The following is a 21,300-nucleotide window of genomic DNA, read 5'->3' as shown; positions in this document are numbered from 1 at the left end:
ACTTGGAAGAACAGAACAAGTTCCCAATTTTTGCAGTGCTGAAAACAATCCTTCCCTCCCTTCTTCCCCCCAAATACCTCTCTTTGCTGGTAATGCCTTGGATTGCACCTAAAATCCTTTTGCCAAGATATGAAACAGTTTCCAGCGCTGCAAAAGTCCACTTCATAATCACCAGCGAGCTTCTTGCCGAGTCCTTAGGAACCTGTGAGTGTTGGCACTGTGTTTTATTACCCTGACAACATCAAACAAATACTTGACCAGTTGTGCACGTTCTTCTCTTCCTGAAGGACAAGAAATGCAAGATGATAGCAGCACTTTAATTCCCACCTTTTCTAATCTTACCTCTGCTTTTAATTTCAACATACACACACAATTACTGTAACTTCGGTATTAGGAAAGTTAATGTCATTATATTAGAATTGTATCTTTCAATGGAAGTGGTTTCATTTGAACAAGCAAAATCAAGCTAATACCATCCACAGCTGAAACTAATTTGGTTTGCATGTGTTAAAAGTAAAAACACAAGAACAGTGTGGATATGGACATTCTACTTACTTCTCTAATTATAAAAATCAGGAAATAAGAATTAAATACTATTTTTTTAATCTAAGTTCTGAAAAAACTCAGTTCTGAATAAAGGAAAGATAACAGCACTGTAACTGGATGGGGAAAAGAATGTACTCTTAAAAGAGTTAGTTCATGAAACTGAAGTTTCCTGCTGAGGAGACTAAAAATGAACTGATTGGTAATTTTTCTAAAATACTAAGGTTAAATGGACAAGTGCAGGGGGGATAATCCGTATTTCATCTTTAGGACCTGAATTGGGAACTGCATTACTCACCTTCCACAGCACAGGGTGCTGGCTGATTCCCAACATGCTGTTTCTTCTCCCCTCAGCTTCTTCCAAAGCTTTGTTTTCAAGCTTGCAGCTTGAAGAGTTTCACTGGTACAAAGGTACTCAAACTGCTCACGTACAAAACCCTCCAATTCCTTTATTCATGTTTTCAGGATGTATGTGGTACGTACAATTAACATTACACCAGCTACAGTACCTCTGTTGCAAAGAGGTACCTCAACACAAGGTATTCCAGAGCACCAACACAGACACAGACACTACAATATCACTTTGAAATGATTTCTCCCCCCCACCCCCCTTTTTTTTTACCATTTTCTTTTAATCTTGACAGCTAGGACTTCTGAGCTGTTGGAGATTCTTTGTGGCAGATCCCCTAGTGCAGTGGCACTGGTGTAAGAAGGCTGCTTTAGACACTGGAAGGTCAGAATGAGAACTGAATGGGGTAACCGAAAGAGGTGCCATTTCCATTGCTCGGAAGCTTGGCTGCTGTCTGGGTCCATAGCTGTATGTCAGCCTCCTGGAGTCCCCTGCACAATCTCCTGCCTTACAGGTGTGTCCATACCTGACACATCAGGAGTTAAACAGTGGGACTGGAAAGACTTTAAAAAGGGATGAGCCTGAGAGAAATCTTTGTTCATTATGACAAGATCAAGGACAATCCCTTCAGGTCACCACGCTTCACGTGTCCATCTGTTCCCTAAACTCATCCGTTTTTATTCCGATGCTCTGCTTAAAAACAAACCCAAACTACAAAAAGGTTCAGCTCCATTCTGTACACGTTCTCCATTTCCAAAGTCATTAGTCTGCGTTCAAACCTTCTCCTTTCGCTTTAATTTGGACACTTTCTTGACAGTTCCGTTCTTGTTTAGAAGCTTCAAAACACGATCCTTGTGATCCAAGACCTTTAGCATGGAGTCTCGAGCCTCATTGATTTGATCCATCACGAGTTTACACCTCTGCATGTTCCCCTGAAAGGAAACACTTGTCATTAACTGCAGAATGTCTGGTCTAAGCAATCCCTTTCCCTTTTCCTACTTGTGCCCCTCGTAACTGATAACACAGGAAGTGAACCCACACGGGTTTTTTTAGGTCAGCTTTAGCTTTTCCTAACAGCAGCAGGATGCTTTGTAACTAAGGGTATAGTTTTGGGTTGAGGGCCCACAGGACCTACCTGTATCAGTTCATTGATTCGATGCAAGTCATCATCTGTTGCTGCCTTTTTCTTAGGAATGAGTCCCTCCTGCAGGGCAGTCAGTCTCTCATACACATCATGCTCCAGGTTTGTCTAAAAGACATCAGCCCTTCATGAGAAGGGTCACTGCCAAGCTGGCAAACACTCGCCCACGTTAACAACACTACACAGAAACAGTGATAATCCATTCCCCTCTCAGCTGCTCTTGTCAGTGATTCAGAAGATGGAGCCTCTGACAAAATGTGGCACTATCCATTCCTTTTAACATCCTATTTACAGGATTGCTCCTCTTCTGAAGAAACATGGATCCTACTACAACTGCTTCCCCTACTTCTCACAATACTATTCCAGGAATGCAGAGGTTTTGGGGAGTTTGGTGCTAAAATGCAGAGCACCTACCTCACCCCCAACCTGAAACAGAAGCATCCAGGAATGTGGATCAGTGCTGCCTCCTCAGATCAGCCGCACCATCCCAAACAGACGCTTCTTCAGACCTGTGCACCAGCAGGAGGGAGTTGCCAGTTTTGATCATCTGTACAAAATACATCAGCTCTTATGTCTGGATCAAAACCAACACTCCAAGTTTCCAAGCCACTTATGCCACATTCCTGAGAAAGGGGAAAGCATGTCCCACTCCCTTTGGGCACTACACACCAGCTCCTTTAGGGTATCCCAATGTACTGAGTTTGTAAGAATGTCTTCCTGTCTTACACAGCCTCATGTTTCCCCATATTGCGGGAAGCTCCAAGCCCCGTGCACCTACCAGCTGCAGTAGCTGCGCTGCACAGAGATGGACCTTCCACCCTTGTGCACGACAGGACACACCCTTCTGACTGGCAATCTCTTGCAGCATGGCCTTCTTCTCTTCTGTCACCAGGAAACACAAGCATACAGTACTCAAATTTCAGGAGCTGGCCAGGCCTCCCTTCTCAAACAACAATAACCCAAGTTCTGCTCCCACTACATCCTAATAAATGACAATGAGCAACGTTTTGATTCAGACAGGAAAGTGACCTCCCATCTGCCATGTACCTGACTGCTGCTCTCACTCACTAACAGGTTATCTGTACTTTCAGAAAGGTTACATCATAACCCCTTATTTTCTCATTTAAAGAATATAGTGCTCAATGTTTCAAACACGTGGCACAAACAGTAAAAGGCCCACCTTGTACTACTTCTCACTCCTAGATGTATTTGCACAGTTGTGAAAACCCAGTTTGCTTAGAAGTTTTTGAAATACTAGGTAAAAAGTCTGGAAGACAGTATCTGATCTCTGTTTTCCTTGCATTAGGTAAAAAAGTCTTCTTTAAAAGCCCATTTGTTACTTCACAAGACTAGTTACACTAAATATGGAACGTGATTAAAGTGCAAGTGTTAGGTAGCAAATGAGAAAACTCAAGCGCAGCCTATCACCACGGCATGTCACTTTTATGAGGATACCTTTTGTGAGCAAATTTCTATCACTGTACATAAGTAGATTCATCAATAACCACACCATTTTCTCATTTACAAAACTACAGCTAACTCTGTGTAGCCTCCTTCCCTCCTTGTCTGCTCCATCCCGAGTCTGACCTTTGACGCGGACGTCGCTATATCTCTGGAAGTGGTGGTAAGCAGCTTTCCAAGGGTTGCGGTAATGACGGAGCAGGGTGATCGGCGGCCTGGGACGCACAGGGACGTATCGTACACCTTCCTCGTCTACAAAAGGATCCAGAGCTGCATTATCATCGAGCAGTGAAAGCAGATTGGCATCCACTCCAGCAGCAGATCAGTAAGTGCCACCTCATACAAAATGTGTGTTGAGAAAATTCATTTTCCCTGAGCAGCCCTTTACAAAAAGTGCTGAGGAACAGATACTTGGATTCTCTATTACTCGTATTTAGGAAGTGGGAATGTGACAGAGCACCTTCTCTGAGAAACAGAACAGAAAATACAGACACCTGAATAAGAACAAAGACATCAGAGACGTCATTACCTATATACTCCTTTGGAGGAGACTTTCGCTTCTCTGCCTTCACCATCAAACTTTTGGCAGTGGATTTCTCATCATCAGTGCTGTTTGTTTCCATCATGTCCCCCTCCTCTGTGGAGATGACATGCTGCTGCTTACGAGGTTTCTTCCTCGGTGAGGCACCAGGTGGCAAATCGCTTGGAGGCATGGAAAGATTGTTGGCCAGCAGTGCCAAAGATGGAGACACAGTACTTGTAGTCAAAGGAGGGACTGCTGAGAGGAAGGAAAGAGAAGAACCCAAACCATCAGCAGTGGGAAGATAACGCATTGTTTGAACACTACCTCCAACAGTATTTCCTGTTTCAGCACAGTGTGAGGAACGTGATGGGTACCAACAGGCCAGATATCAAGCCAGCAGTAATTATTAGGACAAGCCTGTAAGCTAAAGTTTTTAGTGTCTCATATACATAAAGAATGAGAGCAGAGCCAATTGTCCCTCAGTTGCTTCATACTTGAAACTTATGTTAATGTTAACAAAAAGGAATCATCCTAACATCTGTCTGTGTTACTGTAAAAAAATATCCCTCTGTATGTACACCGACACAGGTCACTGGCATAGTAAGCAAGTCCCTATCCTCTTGTGATGAGAGAGTCAGATGGAATCGAAGCACGACTGCAGCACTCTCCTTGCAGGAGTCTGCTTGTACTGCCAAGCCCTCAGCACTGATCAGCAGGTCACTGCACCAATCAACACACGTGTGGAGCTGGCAGCAGCGAGCCAGGTAGTCTGAGGGAACGCTCCCTGAACTTGGAGGGACAATCTCCATCAGCCACGACCAAGGCTGCAGCATAAAATTTCTGGGATGGGATCTCTTGACAATTTGGCATACCCACAAATGCCAGGAAGAGACAGAAGAACCCCGAAGAGCTTAATGCTATCTGCCTATGCTCCACACACATCTGCAACAAGGAGCTGCTTTCTTACAGGACAACATACAGCTTCAAGGAGAGTGATAAAACCAACAACTAAACCTGAACTCTGAAACTCATGAAAGTGGGATGCACTCCTATCACTTTGCCACTATATAGTGCCCAAGAAGATGTGTAAGGATCTGAATTTACTGACCTTGTCATTTGATAGCAACTATGGCCAAGCTGGGTAAGGCAATATAATGAACATTTTTAAAAGTTCTAGAGAAAAATATGCATGAATCACAGGAGGGCCCTAGGAAGTCCTAATCTGGCCACGAATTCTTCACATATAAGAAAGGCCACTGGAGCTGAACAGTAGGATTTGTGAACAAACTGAATTTAACTGAGCTATTCCATAATATATCAGTACCACTGCTGAGCATGTGCATTTTAGGCAAGGAACTCACACAGACTCTTTGAAGTTGGATCATTTGAACATGAACAAAGCAACCACAATAAGAAGTGATGTCATGGGAGATTAGAAAAAAGGCAAACTAGATCTTTATAAGGCATATGGGAGCTCTAGTGTTCTGTGCTACCATGGAAGAGATGACCTTTTAGTCTCAAGATGAAAGTGTTGCAATCCTCCTAATTCCTCCACTGTGTCAAAAACTAAAAAAGCAAGTGGATGATTACCAGCCACCTACCAGATACTGGTCGCATGATGTCCATAGGCTCCATTTCCTCTTTGATTTTGATCTCTGGTACCACAGGGCCCAGCACCGCTGACAGGGCACCGCTCATGGTGGATGGAGGAGCAGGTGCTGCCACGATGGTGGTGGAAGTGGGCGGGGCAGCCGGAACAGCTCCGGGAATGGTGGACAGTGCTGCTGCAGGCTGGGAGGTGGGACTGGCGGCCGCGATGATCGTTGGAATGGCAGAGGGGGGCTGCTGGGAGGTCGGGGGCACTGTGATGGTGGGCTGCTCGCCACCTTGGTTACACACTGCCTCCATAGACACAGGGACTGGAGTGGCCATGGACACGTGAATTTCAGGCTTTGGCTTGCCACTGTAGCACAAATAAAAGCAAAACAAAGTGAAGTGAACTGTATCTCAGTCATAAGCACCCAGCACAAAGGAAATGAGCCAAACTGGAGTCAGACTATCCAGTTTTTCCTGCACCCACCTGGCTCAATAAAGTGTTTAACAACAGGAGAAGGCTTAATCTCAGTTATATTTCCTCCTCCTCCCCCTTTCTAATCCTTTGTATTTATTATAGATACTACTTTTTCCATTCACCATGACAAGCAAATCCCATGACTAATTCCAGGTAACTTCAAAATACTTGTAAAAGGATCAAAAGAGTTTTACAATGCAGCCAAGAGGAACTTGTACCCAAAACTGTACTTGCCCCATCCTCTGCAGGAGCTCCCACTGTAGCTTACAGTTATAAAATTGTAAAGCCACTGAACTCTACTGAAGCACGGCACAAGCTGCATTTACCTTTCCTCAGCGTTAATTTTCAAGTACTATAGAAAAGTTTTGAGGCCTATCTCCCCTTTCAATAGTGGAGGGTTTTTGTTTGTTTCTGTGAAAGCTCATCACCACAGCTTTTAAGGGTTACTTCCTCAGCTTCACGAACAGCAGAACTTGTCAAGGCTGTTTGTCACAAATTCAAAATAGATTGTTTCCCAAAAGAAAGAAGAATGCTCCAATAGCCAAAGAACACAAGTCAAACAAATGTAATGCCACTATTGTGATGCAGTTGGCTGTTTCCTAAAGTCTTACCCAGCAGGCCTTGGTGATCCAGACGTGCTTCGCATAGTGCTCTCAACACGTGTGCTGGCCACTTCAGGTGGCTGAGGGGGAATTAAGCTTTTCCGGACTGCCAGCCTGTAAGAGACAGACAGATCTAGGATTCCTACCTCCCTGTGCAAAGACAAACACCCCTGAGAGCAAAGAAATCAGCTCTCTTGCACAAACCAGGACAGGAGTTGTGGCTGTAGCACTGCTCTCTGTATTCAGTATAACCAATTCGCTACACAGAGAGTCTCATTTTACTTTTCAAATTAGGTATTATATTTTCTTTTAAAATAAAAGATTAGTAGCTCTGGCCTAGTCTCACCCAATTTAGGGCTTCTCCAAGAATGCCAGCTGTACTTTCATCCCGTCAGTGAGAACACTTCGCTGCAACTGCCAGGCTCCAGCAGTGGACAAAGGGGTCTGGCCATACTGCTGTCCTGCACTCCTGCTTCAAGACTGAGCAAATCATCTGGAACTAAACAGTGCTCAGATAGGTATCTGCTCCCTCTAGCTGGACCAGACTGTCAGACCCTGACTCCAGGACCTCAAGGCCTGAGTGTGGATGTTAAGATAAGGCTGATTAAGGTATTTTAGAGACTATTTAGTCTCCTGTGGGACCAAAAGTCAAATTGTTGTCCAAAATAATCAACCTCTCAAATGGAAACAGTCTTTAGTGATCTACCTCTGACTCTAACTTCTCTTTCAGTTTTAGAGCCTGCAGCTTCTCTGCCTTAAAAAAGGTCTCCACCCACATAAAAAATATGCAATTTTAATCTCACAGGACACATTAGTTCCAAATGCTTTCAGTTGCTAGTTGGAAGGAAATGCATTGTTAATTCTAAAGCTGTCTCTTGCCTCTTTATTAAGGCATTTAAAAATAGACAGGCAACATAAAATATTTTAAGAGTTTAGTTACTCCCTCGCTTTTTCCTAATCAGACTTCACAGCAGGGTACTAATCCTATCCTTTCCACTCATCCACATATTCTTCCAAGAAAAGCACTGAAGACAAAGCACCCAATTCTAATTTTAGTAGATTGTGAACTCTTTCTTTTTATCACACTGAGCAAGAAAGCCTCAGATCCACTTTCCCTCAAAAGGTCACTTTCAAGACCTAAGACACAAACTGTCCTTCTCATTTTATTACTGACGGTACAGAAAACTGTATCCTGCCCTGAGGGAGGAGAAGAACGGTTTCACCAATCAGCAGGTTACTCACAACCACTGCTGAGTGAATAATCTGCAAGAATATTCCTTATCTCCACTGAAATGATTCCATTTGGCTGGGCTGGATTGCACAGAAGTCACTCACATGTCGCCTTCAGTTCTACTCACCCATCAGTGGCTGGTTTCTTGCGAAGGATGCTTGGGCGTGGGGAGGAGCCTTGGGCTGGAGCACTGGCACTGGCACTCTGGTTGTGGGTTTGCACAACAGTAGTTGCTGCAGAAGCAGTGTTGAATGTGTTGCTAATAGGATTGGCTACAATGGTGGCTCCATCTGCCAGGACTACTGCTGGGAAGGATGGACACGGACACAGCAGAGAGGAAAACACAGAGAGAGAGTGGAAAGCAGCAGTTACTTAATGAAATGTGATGACAAAGCAGGGGTTTGCAGAGCGTATGTTGTCCATTATCTGAGTCCCTCAGTCACTAACTGCAGTGTTTTCAGACACTTTTGTAAGCAGTATCTTTGCCACGAGCAATCTGATCACTGAACCTTCTGCAGGGAAGGTGGAAACTACCTCCTGCCTAACAAAAGCTGCTCAGGAAATAATCTTTTCCAGAAGACAAGGAAAACACAGAAATCACTAGGGAGATCACCAACACTATTGGGTCAACAGAGTAACACTTTTGGTAAGAGCCCATGTGGCAACACATGCTAGTTGGACATAAGCTACATCAGCTGTGTTTGCATTCTGACCTCCTGCCAGAGCCTGTTTGGCCAACTGAGGGATGCACACCGCGTGGACAGCCAGGAAGTCACAACACTGTGCCTGCCAGCTATGCAACAGCACGTTCTCTTGGATGCCATATCCCATTCCTCCAGTAAGTTGTTGGGGCTTCATCGGACCAATCATTTTTAATGAAAGATGGTTTCTGTCATAGCTCAATATCAGGTTACCAACAGCAGAAGGTACCTGGCTGTATTCTAATTGCTCCTGGGATCTAATGCACAGCCGGAGAACGTCGCTCACTTTTAAGTTACTTTTCCTACAAGGCCTTACTGAAGGCATTTGTTTAAGCTCAGGCACTGCCAGTCTTTTCCACTGAAGTAACCCATCCAAGGCTGCCCAGACACTCCACCTAGTACGCTTTAAAAATAAATCAGCTCAGAAATAGGCAACAGATATTTGCTGGGAGAATATGTGCACGGATGTATTCAGTGTCCACCTCTGGACCAAAGAGACTGTAACAACATAATCAGTCAGAGCCAAAGGTGTAGGACAGCAGCTCGGCTGCTCTGTCTCGGTCTGAAGCGAGGACTTGGCTGCTTGCACTTACCTGAGGTCTTGGTGTCGCCGGGTGGCTGCTGGGCACCAATGGGTGCTGGCTGCAGCCCCTGCGTGCCCATGGGTGCAGCAGGGTGGAGTCCTTGTGTCCCGATGGGCGCTGGCTGGATGCCCTGGGCACTGATGGGTGCAGGCTGGATGCCCTGGGCACTGATGGGAGCCGGCTGGATGCCCTGGATGTGCCGGGCGTGAGATGCATCGACTGTCATCAGCTGCATGGGGTTCAGGTGCACAGTGGAGGCCACTCCCACACCGGTCTGGGCTGTGATGGCCGAGTTGGGCGCCTGGGCTGAAACTGGGAGCAGCAACACAGACACCTCACCAGCAGGTCACCTCAGTTTCCCCTACCATCTCTCGCTCAAATACTAACTTTTTTTTCAAAGACTTTTTTTTGCTTTGAAAAATTAATTTGCCAGTGTGCTTGTTGCAGTAGTAAATTTGAGAGTAGAGAAGTAAGATTGTCTGCCAGAGGAATTAAACATTACTGCTGATTTTCATTCTATTTTTTATTTCAAATTGCAGCAAGAGAGAAAAGATCAGTTAAACTCTGCTTTTAGGTAGACTCAAATTACAGTCTCAGAAAGCTGTGCTGTATTTTTGCTCACTATCATATTGTATAATGCATGTAAGTACCAACACTTGGCATTTTTTCCTGCTTTAAAAAATAGATTAAAAGTAATCAGAAACCTAAGTAATTTCTTGTGCTCTGAAGTTGAACACAACCTTATCTGGCCTCAGAACATGGCTCACAATTATGGGCTGGATCCCACAGCTCAAATGAACATGATTATCTTTTAGTGGCAGAGCAATGTTCCCAACAATACACCTTCTTTAAGTAGCTCAATTCATTTAAATAAATTCACAGCTCTAAACAACTGATTCCATCTTTTCAGCTCCACTACACAGTGTATTACAGCTCTCCCACACAGCACTTAATAATACTGCTGGACCACTTGCAGACCCTGGATCTCCAGATTTCCAGTCTCTACAGAGCTGCACCAGGATTTCTGCAGGCACACACAGAATTCAAGTGTGAACTTGCCAACAATGGCCTTGCTTGCTAACAGTGCAGAACAAGCTGGTTTTATCATTGTCACAGGATTTCCATCAAGTTCTTGTGCTGACAAGACACTCTAAAAACAAGCATCAAAAATTGAAACAAGGTCCCTGAAAATGGCTCTGTATAAAGTGTGGCACATTTATTCTCTTAGTCAAAACACTACTGTTGCAAAACTTTCTATCCAACAAAATCCTTTTGGGATACTATGTAAAACACAACCAGCATTTGGAAAAACCAAAGCCAACATTCTGCCTCCAAAATTCTGCATTAACTCTCCTTATCTCAGTGATCTTTTAAAAAGTCTCCTCTGCAGCCTGACTCAGCTGTGCTCAGCATAGGTGTACCTCCCTCCTCATACCCTGAATGCTCTAAGTTGTCACCACCAGCTGCCATAATTAATACTTTCCACGGATTCTTCAAGTCAATTTAACAAGTAAAATGTCTCTGTCAATAAGCTCCTGATGAAGAACATACATTTGCATTTATACAAATGACCATTAGCCTACCACCACCCCAGTATGCCTCCAGAACTGGAACTCTTCACTGTGTGCAATTATGTTCTGTCAGGGAAAGTTTAGATTGGATGGTAGGAAAAAATTCTTCCCATAAAAGGTTGTTAAGCCCTGGCACAGGCTGCTCAGGGAAGTGGTGGAGTCCCCATCCCTGGAAGGATCTAAAAGATGTGTGGGTGTGTCACTTGGGAAAATGGTTTAGCAGTGGCCTTCGGAGTGCTGGATTAATGGCTAGACTTGAAGATCTTAAAGGTCTTTCTCAAACTTTAGGTTTCTAAAGAACCCTATGATTCTATACTTTCCTGTTCAACAAATGGGCTTTGCCACCTCCCAGTCCTTCTGAATTTTCTCTATACTGCTCATAGGTAACGTGCTGCCAGCAGACACAGATACGCCAGGAAAATCCACATCATGCATGTTCTTATGGTCTGAACAGTGGAAATTATCACATTAGAGAGAACAGCCCTAAACGAGGTAAGGTAAGGTAAAAATGCTCCAAATTTTGTCACAGAATGACATAAGTTTGGGTTGTGCATAATTTTTTTGACTGCGACTGTTCAAATACATTAATTGCTCCATTTTTCTAAACAGAACGCTAGTGCAAGTGTGAAAGGCAAATTATTTCTTCCCTTTTTGGCTCAGGTTTCTCTCTCAAACTGTACATTCACATGAAAAGATATTAAAAGAGCTTATCAGAACACCAGGGAATGAAGATGTGTCAATGAGTTGGCTTGGTTTGGAGGAATGGAACTGTTTTGATTTGTAGAATCAAAAACTTTTACTTACAGACACGCAACCGCTGGGATATCAAATATGAAGCTCCTGAGAAAACTCTTACTAGCTGGATTTAGTAGGCTCTGAATTAGTTCAGTACCCTCTGCCCATGAGTTTTCCCCTCTGTCAACAAGTCATCAGAGACTTTTTGTGACAAATTATCAGAATCAAGTGCAAATCCTTTTAGTTCCTTCCATCACTAAAGCACATACATAAGCTAAAATCTCAACAAAGCACCCGAGGCTGCTTGTCCCAAGCTGGTCTTACCTGGATACTGGCGGATGGTGGACACGGAGCTGGTGATGGGGGTGTAGGTGTGTGCAGTCAGAGGGTAGGCAGAGGGGGGGTATGTAGGCAAGAAATACTGGAACTGGACAGGCACCGACTGCCTACAGGCATCAAAAAGAGCAAGTGTTACACACGTGAGTTCAACAGTTAACCTTCAACCCCTGCCCTTTAGCACTCCCCGTGCTTTCCAATCTCATCTGTCATAAGCTATCAATTACCTCAACTATCATAATTGATCCAAAACTACCAAATCCCATCCCCCCCAGGCTTCTACAAGGTTATTTCCACCACAGCAGAAAAGCAGCAGGGCACTCAAACCCTTCTCACACACACTCTCATTGAGAGAGCTGTTAGTTCTCTGCCCACCTGTTGTCATTTCTGGTTTCCATTGCTACTGGGTTTGGAGATGCCCGGTGGCTGGACAGAGGTATGAGGTTACTCCTCTCTGCTGTGTAATCAGACTGGATCCGGGGAGAAGTGTGTGTGATTTGCTGGGGAACCACTTTAGCTGCATAAAGACAAACGCTTAATCAATTGACAGGCAAAGGAAAGGCTAAGAAACACTGCAAAGGCAAGATCAATAACTTTGTCAAAAAAACCAAGCAACACTACTCCCTTCCCTCTCAACCCAAAACAACCCACCCCATCCACAGATGATTTCCTATCCACAACAGACCAAAAGGAGAACAAAGCATTTCTCACCAATTTCTAACAGAATGGATGGATATTCTAAATACATATATAAACTATACTTGCTAACAAAGTCACTTCAGTGCTCAGATTAAGTTCATTATTTTAGGATCAGCCCAAACCATTCTGATGACAAGAACAAGTTATCTGAATTTTGAAAGCAGAGATCAAGGGAAATGAGACCAAGACAGACAAGTATATGTGGACAGAGGCCACGAAAAGAAAGAAAACACCTACAAAAGCTTTACAAGAAATGCTGATGTATGAGATACAATTTCACTCCTTGGAAATAAAAAGAGACTACAAAATTTCAAAAGAACAAGGAGGTCAGCAGGAAAACAGACAAACAAAAGGAACCTTATGGAGTTCTGTAGTAAACATCTCAGGCACATTCCACATGCAGGCAAATAAAGTTCCCACCTTTAGACCTTAAGTGTTTTACATTCAAGTGAACACACTAATCAAATTCAGCTAGGCTACACCTAACACCTCAAGAAGCATATGAAGTAACTTACAAAATCAACTAAGAAAGCCATACTCTATCACCAAGCAGTTATAACTTTTACAGTATCCAGTGCAGGTATTGAAGTGCCAAAAGGCCCAAGTTTGTCTAAAAATTCAAGAGGAAGTAAACGAGCCATTTTATTACCTGCTCCTCCTAGAACATCTATTTCTTCCTGGTATTAAAAAAAAATTAGAACAGCAGACCTGTTAATTGGTTTCTCCCAGTTTGAACTGATTTCCTTTCCCTCCTTAATTTGCTAACATGCACAAACACTTCCAGCATACAGAGAAAAACTGAAGCATCAGTTACACACTTTTCTGAAAACTGAAATCACTCACCAACTGGGATGTTTGAGGTCGTGACAGCTGTAGCATGGGAAGAATGTGAGGGCATTGTCATGGTAACAATGGTGCTTGTAGGCGCTTGGGTGTGAGATACAGAACCTGAAGAAAAAAACCAAACTTAATAGGAGATCTTTCTTTGGAGCCCTACCATGCCACGGTATCTACATCCTAAAGAGGGCAAAGAAGAACTCTGTAATTTCTCTCCTGAAGCCTGCTCATGCATCTCCAAATGCAGTCTTTACCATGAAAAAAGTTTTGCTCAGAAATGATCAGGTTCTAAATTCAAAGAAGAAAGCCAACAAAAAGCAACAAACCCCACCCCTCACGATGCTCCCACAACAGCATTATGAATACTCACCAGCTGTGGTTGCTGAAGCAATGGTATTCGTTGCCAAAATAGGTGCCACAGTTGCTGCTGCCACTGGAGTACCAGTACTGAAAATGGTTTTCTATGAAAAGAAATTTTTGAAGTTAGAAGACTACCACATTTAAAATCTATACTTCGTATGGAATCATCTTGCACTGACTGTAAAGAACATTAATTTCTAACTCATACTAACTCTTTTCCAAAATTTAATCTTAGCCTGCAAGCTATAAACAAAAGAGATCTCAAGAAGCAGCAAGAGGGTTTTCTGGTGCTTGCAGCTTACCTGAGCCATGGTGTGGAGCTGTGGTTTCTGTGTGCCTATGGCGGGGTGCGAGGGCAGCGTGATCCGTGTGGCCGTGTCCCGGGGCTGCGCCGGCCGCTGGATGCTGATTGCTGCGGAAGGGGGGTGCTGCTGGATAGACAGCGTGGGGCGACTGAACAGGAAGAAAAGTAATCATCAAAATAACCATGTGGATACTGAATATGGAAGATACAACACAGGGACACGCATCAGGCCTCTGCCTCCTCCCCGGTGGCAGCAGCGCTGCTGTCAATCACATGGCAAAGCAACATAAGGAGTTTGAACTACACTGTTCTATCCTCATCTGCCCAATGTACTCAGCCAGAAGGGCAGTCTTATCATAACTCTTATCAGTTCATAAAGGGAACTTCATGTCAGGGATGCTTTTCAACATTCATGTTTCACTTTTTGCTGTGTCTTCGTAAAAAATACGGGCCAAATATTCACAAGTTCCCGCAACACAAACTCTGCTGTCCAGGGAGCAGGGCTTCAAAAGTGATTCATTAAGGTCTTTCCTTCTCGTAACACAGAGCAGCAGTTCATGTTTATACCCATTTTTATTCACAGAACTGCAAGGATTTGCACTGCACAAGCATTACTATTTTTGTTTTATATCATTCCACATGTACAGGATTATCAGCTCTGGATGATTAACATTTCTCCTCACTGCAATTTCTGTCAAGTCAGAGCACTGTAGGTTTTACCTGAGGGTTGACTCTGTGGCATGTGCTGCTGTTGTGGTTATAACAGGGGACTGAGCTCTTGTGGCTGAGACAGTTGCCACCACTGCAGGAGGAATTGTGCTCGAAGTTGTCACAGGAGGACGAGACTATTAAAAAAAAAAAAAAAAAAAAAAAAAAGAGTTAAAGAGAGAACATTCAGAAAGGAAATTCTGCTGTTTTGAGAACAACTAGGAATTACTTGGTTAAAACTGGCTTCCCTACACCTTGTCACTAAGTTTTGGCATTCTGAGACATTTCCAGTCTTTCTGAATTGATCCGCAAGCTCCTAAGCAGAACTGTCCTGGTTTTCAACACACACAGAGCACAGGAACCAGTAACCCACAAAGCTAACAAGACCACATCTCTTGAGGGTCTTTAGAAAAAGACTCAAAGGTGTGTTCCCTTCAGAATGAAAAGAAATTCCAATCCAAGTATAGCCATGAAGTCAGAGGTGATTGGGATCCTAACTGAAAGCACAATGTGAAGATGTTTAATCCTCTGTCCTAAGGCTGAACACTAGCACTGCTTTTAGAGAGATGATACCTACAATCCTCTCCTTATACATGTACAAAAGCTGAGATATACATATTACAGTGAGACTTCAAAAATTCTACATCAATTCACATATTGAAGAATAAATCAACACCAGCACATTGTACTGGACTTTTCAGACTTTAAAACTTGAACATGTCTGAACTAAACTGTCTTCCCAGTTTCTAAGCATTTTGGAGACAGATAAAAACCCAATTTCTGGCACCAAGTCTATGAAGAAAATAAAGAAAATAGACCTGGAAGAGAGCTGACAGCCCAGTAATCAGGCAATTAGAGGTTATACATTACAGGTATGTGCCAGGAAGAGTTTGGAGCTGGCAGTCAGTGATGTGCAGAGCTGCCTGGCTGCTACCTGCCTGGATTGGCTGGTGAATGATGTGCTGAACTGCTGGCTGAGCTGCAGCTGCATTTGGCAACTGGGAAGCTGGTCTCAGGACTGTGGTTACTTTGGAACTGGACATCACTGCAGCAGCTGCTGCACCTGGGGAACAAACAAACGAAGCATGTTAAATTGCGTGCACCCAACAGCTCCGACACAACCACAGACAGACCCTGACATTAGCTGGCATGTCAGTTCTAATTTCATATGCATGTCAGTTCACGTGATGTTGGTGTAAAAATAAGGCTTTCAACAAACATACATAAGGTTTAAAAAAAGCATGTGTGGAGGGGTAGGTATTATTTAGATTAATTTGCTTTAGAGGTATCTCTTATTCCCCTGTAATAGTCTTGTATGGCAAATCCCATGTTTTCTTATTCCAAGCTATGGAAGTCAGTAGAAGTAATTCAGTTTGATTACTGAGCCAATGTGTAAATAAGTCACCTGATACCAGCAATGATCTCACTGCACCTGATGAAGTTCAGAAGAAAAATACACTTGCAAAAGAAGGAAACCAAAACAAGGAAACACCATACAAAACAAAACAAACAGCCACACCTCCCCCCAAAAAAAACAAGACCAAAACTCCACACCATTTAAACCTGCAATTGATTAATTTGTCTACTGTCTGATCACTCCTGATCATAATAAATCACCAAGGCCAGTAGCCTTGCAATCAGTTGATGGACTGGATTGCATACCTTCTGTACATGTCCTCCATTGAAATGACTACCTCAAAAGTTAATAATCAAACCAAGAGACAAAGAGCAGGGAAAAAGGGTAATGTGTACTGAGAGTCCAAGTCTGTGGCAGCTGTCCCCCAAGAAGCAGGTGAACACTACTTTAGCTACAGATAAACATCCACAGTCCTTCCATCTGCTCTAGTTCAAGAAGATTATGGTTTTGCTCGTGTCCATTTATTTTTCTTGAGTGAGCAAATAACATTGAACATAAAAAGAAATAAAAGTGACAAATGGTACTTGGAATTCAGATCAATTTAAAGCTGAACTACAAACCTAACCCATAAGACTTCGAAAGTAAAGCTGCAGTCAGAAATCTTACAGGCTGTAAAGAGCACAGGGCTGCATTAAGGGGCTGATCTCCTGTTTTACAAGCTGTAGCATCCAAAATCCTGGGAAACAAGAGCCTGTAGTTGTCACAGGTAAATGCAAATGCACACAATATGATGTGTTAGCATGCATGAGTGGTCCTGTGACAGGGGGATACAAGAATGTGCCTCACAACTGCCCAGCTGCCCCTGCCATAGGTGAGCAATACTTGCTACCAAGAATGTACGTGACATTTTGCAGGGTAGATGAGTCTCTACCAGTGGATATTTTTTCTTGAAAGTGTTGACTGTTTTAACAGTAAAGAATTAGAATAACAGATGTGCTGGTATCTGTCAGCATTTTAAACACTGTCTCATGCTGCTGCCCTAAATGGCTGAAGGCAACATAATTCTTAAAAGGCCAGCAGTCACTCACTCACGCTAACAGTTTAAACATCTGAAGAAAGAGTTGCATTAGCAGTGAGGAGAGTTTCAGAGGTGTGGGCTAAATGCACCAGCTGAGAGACTGTGAACAGGAGGCAGGGATAGCACAGCTGGATCTTTACCTCGGGGCAGATGAGATGCTCCAATGTGCAGGGGAGGCCCAGGAGCACTACTCCTGATGATGGACATTTGCACGTTGGTGGCCATGATATGATGCAAGTTACTGGGATGCCCCTGCAGAGTTCAAGAACAAAACAAGTCAGCTGTGTTGACAAAAATTAATGGCCACAGAATTACCACATCTCAGCCTCAGAGACAGAAAAGAGATTTTGGAGAAATAATCGGTGTACCAAGGTTGCATGCATTAAAAGCTGAGTGGAGAAAAGAGGCAGGTGTTTGTACAGGATAAAGTTACAGAGCCTGCTGACACTGCAAGATGTAAACACTTCTCTATTTCACTGGTCTGTTTTTATGGCTGGTACCTGGGTGACAGTCACCCAGTAGCCACCCACAAACAACCACAGAGTTGGCCCTCCTAGCATTGGTGACGTTAAGGCATAGTTTCATACCACCTCTCCAATAAAGTTGAGACAATGGTGGAAATATGGCAAATGCTGGAACAAATTCTATTTTTTCATAACTCTAGACTTCGCAGAGATATTAATATACAATAAATCCACTGAAACTGCTGCACATCCTTAGCCAGACTAACTCAAGTCCACCTAAAGACACTTTACATCAAAACCCTGAGAGATTTAGTAATGAGCGTTCTGACAAACTATTTTCAAACCACCAGAACTGGCTCTGCAGTCAAGTTAGAGGAGAAAAAATTTTCAAAAGCGTTATCTACACAGGCTCCCTCAAATTTTGTCACTCCTAGTTCAGCAAGAACACAGTGCAAACTCATGAACTGTTCACCAGCCTCTTCTGATCTCCTCCCAGGGAAGCTGAAGAACACTGCAATAATGAATCCCAGCAGTTTGTCTGCAGCAGAAATTCTCCAAGTGACACTGACACAGCAGGAGCTTTTAAGGAAAGACCCAGCTTTTGGGTATGGCTCTGCCATCAGACCCTGGCTGTGCTATCTCAGTTGGATGATTACAACAAATCAGCAGCTTTGTAAAGAGGTGGTGATAACTGAGGCTGAAGTTTAATGATACAAGCAGAACTGATCCAACAACCAGTGGCACTGAATTGGGAAACCTGCTCTTTTACCTTCCCTCCTGCTCCAAAAGCCCACATTTTCAGTTGTACGTGTATTGATCTGACCATGCAGTGAGATGGAACAGAAAAGCCACTAAAAAACCACACCTGTTGCCCACTGATTGTTGCCACAGGAATTGTTGGAGCCTGTGGTATGTTGCTTTCCATGGTCACAGTCACTTGCCCAGGGACCTTTGTAGGAGCTGAGAGAGTAGAGGGTGGAGCAGGAGCAATGGGCCGGCTGGGCATGGTGGGCTTCAAGGGAGGCTACAAGAAATGGAAAGACAGAGACATTGGCAACTTCAAATGAGAGCTCAGTGTTGAAGCAGCAATCATTTTGTGGGGTCAAAGCCTGAGGAGAAAGTTTATGCAAGTATGGGTAAATATTTGGAGAAGAAAGATACTGAATATTTGGTTATTCCTAATAAAGAAAGGGCATATTTTGTCCTGGAAATATGCAGGTTCTAGCATGAGTCATCAGCAGAATCTGTCAGGGCTATGGTACTGCCCTACAGACACTGGATATTAACAGTTAATTTTATACCCTGCAGAGAAAATGGAAGATTTCAGAAACTGATTGAAATCACTGTTCTCCTAAAAGATAAACAAAATACACCCCCCTCAAAAATAATACTGAAATACTAGCAAGTCCTCAGTGTATCATCTGGAACCCACAAGGCACTGCACAGTCAGCAGAAGCATGCAAGGAAAGCTTTAGAAACAAAAGCAGGGAAGGTTTGGGTGTAATTTACTTTTTCTCAACACCGACTCATACAGATCGTATTTTTTCCCCCGATGAATCCTCTCATTACCTTCATAAGCCCATCCGAAAAAGAAAGTGGCACAGCTGGAGTCAAATGTGCTGGTGGTGCTGTCACTGTCACTGGGGCACCAGACTGGACAGGGTGGTGCTGTGTCAGCATCTGGACCTGTGGGTAAGGCCGAACCACCACAGGCTCCTGCTTCTCCTCCCGAGGCTGTATGGAGCCACTGGGACCCATGTGTTCTCTGGGAGCAACTTCTGACTCGCGACTAGATTCGTCACTCACTAGTGAAAAAAAAGAGAAGAAGGTAAGAATTGTTAAAAAGTTCGCTTTGGTCACCCACTAGGTCAGAGATGAGACATCAGAAATATCTAAGTTAAAGAAATTCACTCTTACAATTAAACATATTCCAGTGATGAAAAAACTGGGAACTCTGGCACTGCTTCTGTCTGTTCCCCTCAGAACTGAGGGGTCTGGCAATGTTGGGCAACCTGGGGTCAACTCTGAGGAGTCCATCTAAACACCTTCTTTAAACACAGATTGACTAAGTTTTCTTTCAAGTGAAAAAATTTTAATTATCGAAGTAACTGCCATTAAATCCCACATCAAACAGCATGAAAAACTCCGCATTTAATGCAATATCTATCTGAATATCAAGCTGAAAAAAAAGCATAAACCCTCCTGAAAATGCAGCTGCTCCCCCAGTCACTTCTGGCGGCCTGCTGAAAACCTGTCACCGTGGCAGGGACAGCAGGACCTGGAATCAGGGTTCCCACTCCATTTCCAGCGCCATGAGATGGATGTTCCCATGCCCACTCGTCACTTCTGCTAAGAACACACAGCGGACGAGCTGAGAGGGACAGACAGCTGCGCACAGACACTTGGCCGCAAAGGCGCATCCCCGTTCTGCCGGCGCTCTCCAGAGCCGGCAGCTGACCCGACTCCCACGGCGTTCTCCCCACGCGGAACCGCGGCAGCTTTCAGGCCGGCTGCTACAGCCCGCGGGGCCGCCTCGCTCCTCCCGCCCGAGGCGGAAGAGGGCGATGGACGGGGCGGGGTCACCGGGACCGCTTCCCACCCCTGGAGCCGACAGATGCGGGGTCGGGATCGCGCTTACCTGTGGCGGCGGGGGCGATAATCCCGGCGGAGCCGCTGGTGGGGATGGGCGGCGGCGCTGGTCCCAGGGCGGCGGGAGGCGCGCCCGAACGGGGAAACTGCTGCGAGCTCATATCACCTGGGGGCAGCGCGGCCGTTATGTCGCGACACGCGCGGCCCGGCGCCGCCGCCCCCGTCCCTCCTCCCTCCCTCCCTCCCGCTCTCCGGGCGCGGCCCCGCGGCCCCACCCACCCCGGCGCGCCCGCGCGGGCGGGCTCGCGCGGCGCCCGACCAATGGCGGCGGGGCGGAACCGGCCAATCAGCGCCCGCCCTGCCCGCCCCGCCCCGCCGCGCCGCCGCGATGGGCCGCAGGGCCCGGATGTGCCCGGCAGCGCGACGGCCCTGCCGCCTCGGCCCGGTCCGCACCGCACCGCACCGCCCTGCCCTGCCGTGCTCTGCTGTCGTCCCTTCGCGATGCCCCCTCCGCAGCGCTTCCGCCAGCTGAGGCTCGTTCCCTCCCTGTCGCCGTCGCGCTTTGAAGCAGCGGCCGCCGCCCCCTACCCGCAGCCCTTCCTCGGAACCACCCCCGGCCTGCAGATCGGGGAGATGCCGTGCGCTGGCCGCGGCAGTACCTGTGCCCGGGACGGTGCCGTGCGCCGGTCCCTGAGCCCGGTCGCCCCGCGTCGCCGCCGCTGCCGAGCGCCGCTTCCGCCGCTGCAGCTGCCCGCACCCGATTGGCCGCGGCCAGTCCCGCCCACCCCGAGCTCCCGCGTCTCATTGGCTGCCGAGCCCGCCCTCGGCGCCGCCGGGAGGTGTAGTCCACGCTGAGGTTGTGGCGGGCACAGATCTCGCGAGGCGCGGGGAGGGCGGCGCTGTGCCCGAGCGCGCCATTGGCCGCTCGCCGCGGGGTTTCCGAGGAGACGCGGGGTGGGCGGGGCGGGCTGCGGTCACCCCCGGGCCGCGCCTTGGAGCGCAGTGCCGCCCCTGCTCCGGCCCGAGCGCCTCTGGCCCGAGTGCCTCTGGCCACGG

General features: G+C 45.7%; 1 protein-coding gene across 4 annotated transcripts; it reads right to left on the bottom strand.

Moving 5' to 3' along the window:
- Positions 1–967: 967 nt before the first annotated feature.
- SAP130 (Sin3A associated protein 130) lies at positions 968–20,991 on the bottom strand. Of its 4 annotated transcripts, none has more exons than XM_039557088.1 (21): positions 20,904–20,990; positions 20,294–20,410; positions 19,225–19,460; positions 18,521–18,679; positions 17,332–17,443; positions 15,695–15,819; positions 14,769–14,893; positions 14,047–14,197; positions 13,755–13,845; positions 13,391–13,495; positions 12,224–12,365; positions 11,837–11,958; positions 9,216–9,518; positions 8,049–8,226; positions 6,700–6,804; positions 5,619–5,980; positions 4,024–4,269; positions 3,621–3,746; positions 2,812–2,915; positions 2,028–2,141; positions 968–1,824 (listed from the first exon to the last, which is right to left on the bottom strand). In XM_039557088.1, exons 2-21 carry the CDS (start codon positions 20,403–20,405, stop codon positions 1,666–1,668), a joined length of 3,177 nt encoding a protein of 1,058 aa, XP_039413022.1. In that variant the 5' UTR covers positions 20,406–20,410; positions 20,904–20,990; the 3' UTR covers positions 968–1,665. The 4 variants fall into 4 exon arrangements, with proteins under 4 accessions (XP_039413022.1, XP_039413020.1, XP_039413021.1 ...); XM_039557086.1 differs by having other exon boundaries at positions 4,024–4,272; positions 20,904–20,989; XM_039557087.1 differs by having other exon boundaries at positions 4,024–4,272; positions 8,049–8,223; positions 20,904–20,989.
- Between the last annotated feature and the right edge of the window lie 309 nt (positions 20,992–21,300).

The sequence above is a fragment of the Corvus cornix genome, chromosome 9 (genome assembly GCF_000738735.6).
Source record: "Corvus cornix cornix isolate S_Up_H32 chromosome 9, ASM73873v5, whole genome shotgun sequence".
Lineage (NCBI taxonomy): Eukaryota > Metazoa > Chordata > Aves > Passeriformes > Corvidae > Corvus > Corvus cornix.
This window is presented reverse-complemented; position numbering and strand designations above follow the sequence as displayed.

Bases quoted from the DNA above. Each gene is read 5' to 3' on its own strand.
- SAP130 (XM_039557086.1), bottom strand. From the start codon at position 20,405: ATGAGCTCGCAGCAGTTTCCCCGTTCGGGCGCGCCTCCCGCCGCCCTG. The intron at 17,444-18,520 runs GTGTGGTTTTTT...TGAACTCTGCAG, and splicing joins CAACAATCAGTGGGCAACAG to GGGCATCCCAGTAACTTGCA. The intron at 12,366-13,390 runs GTGAGTGATTTC...GTCTTTATGCAG, and splicing joins GACCTCAAACATCCCAGTTG to CTAAAGTGGTTCCCCAGCAA.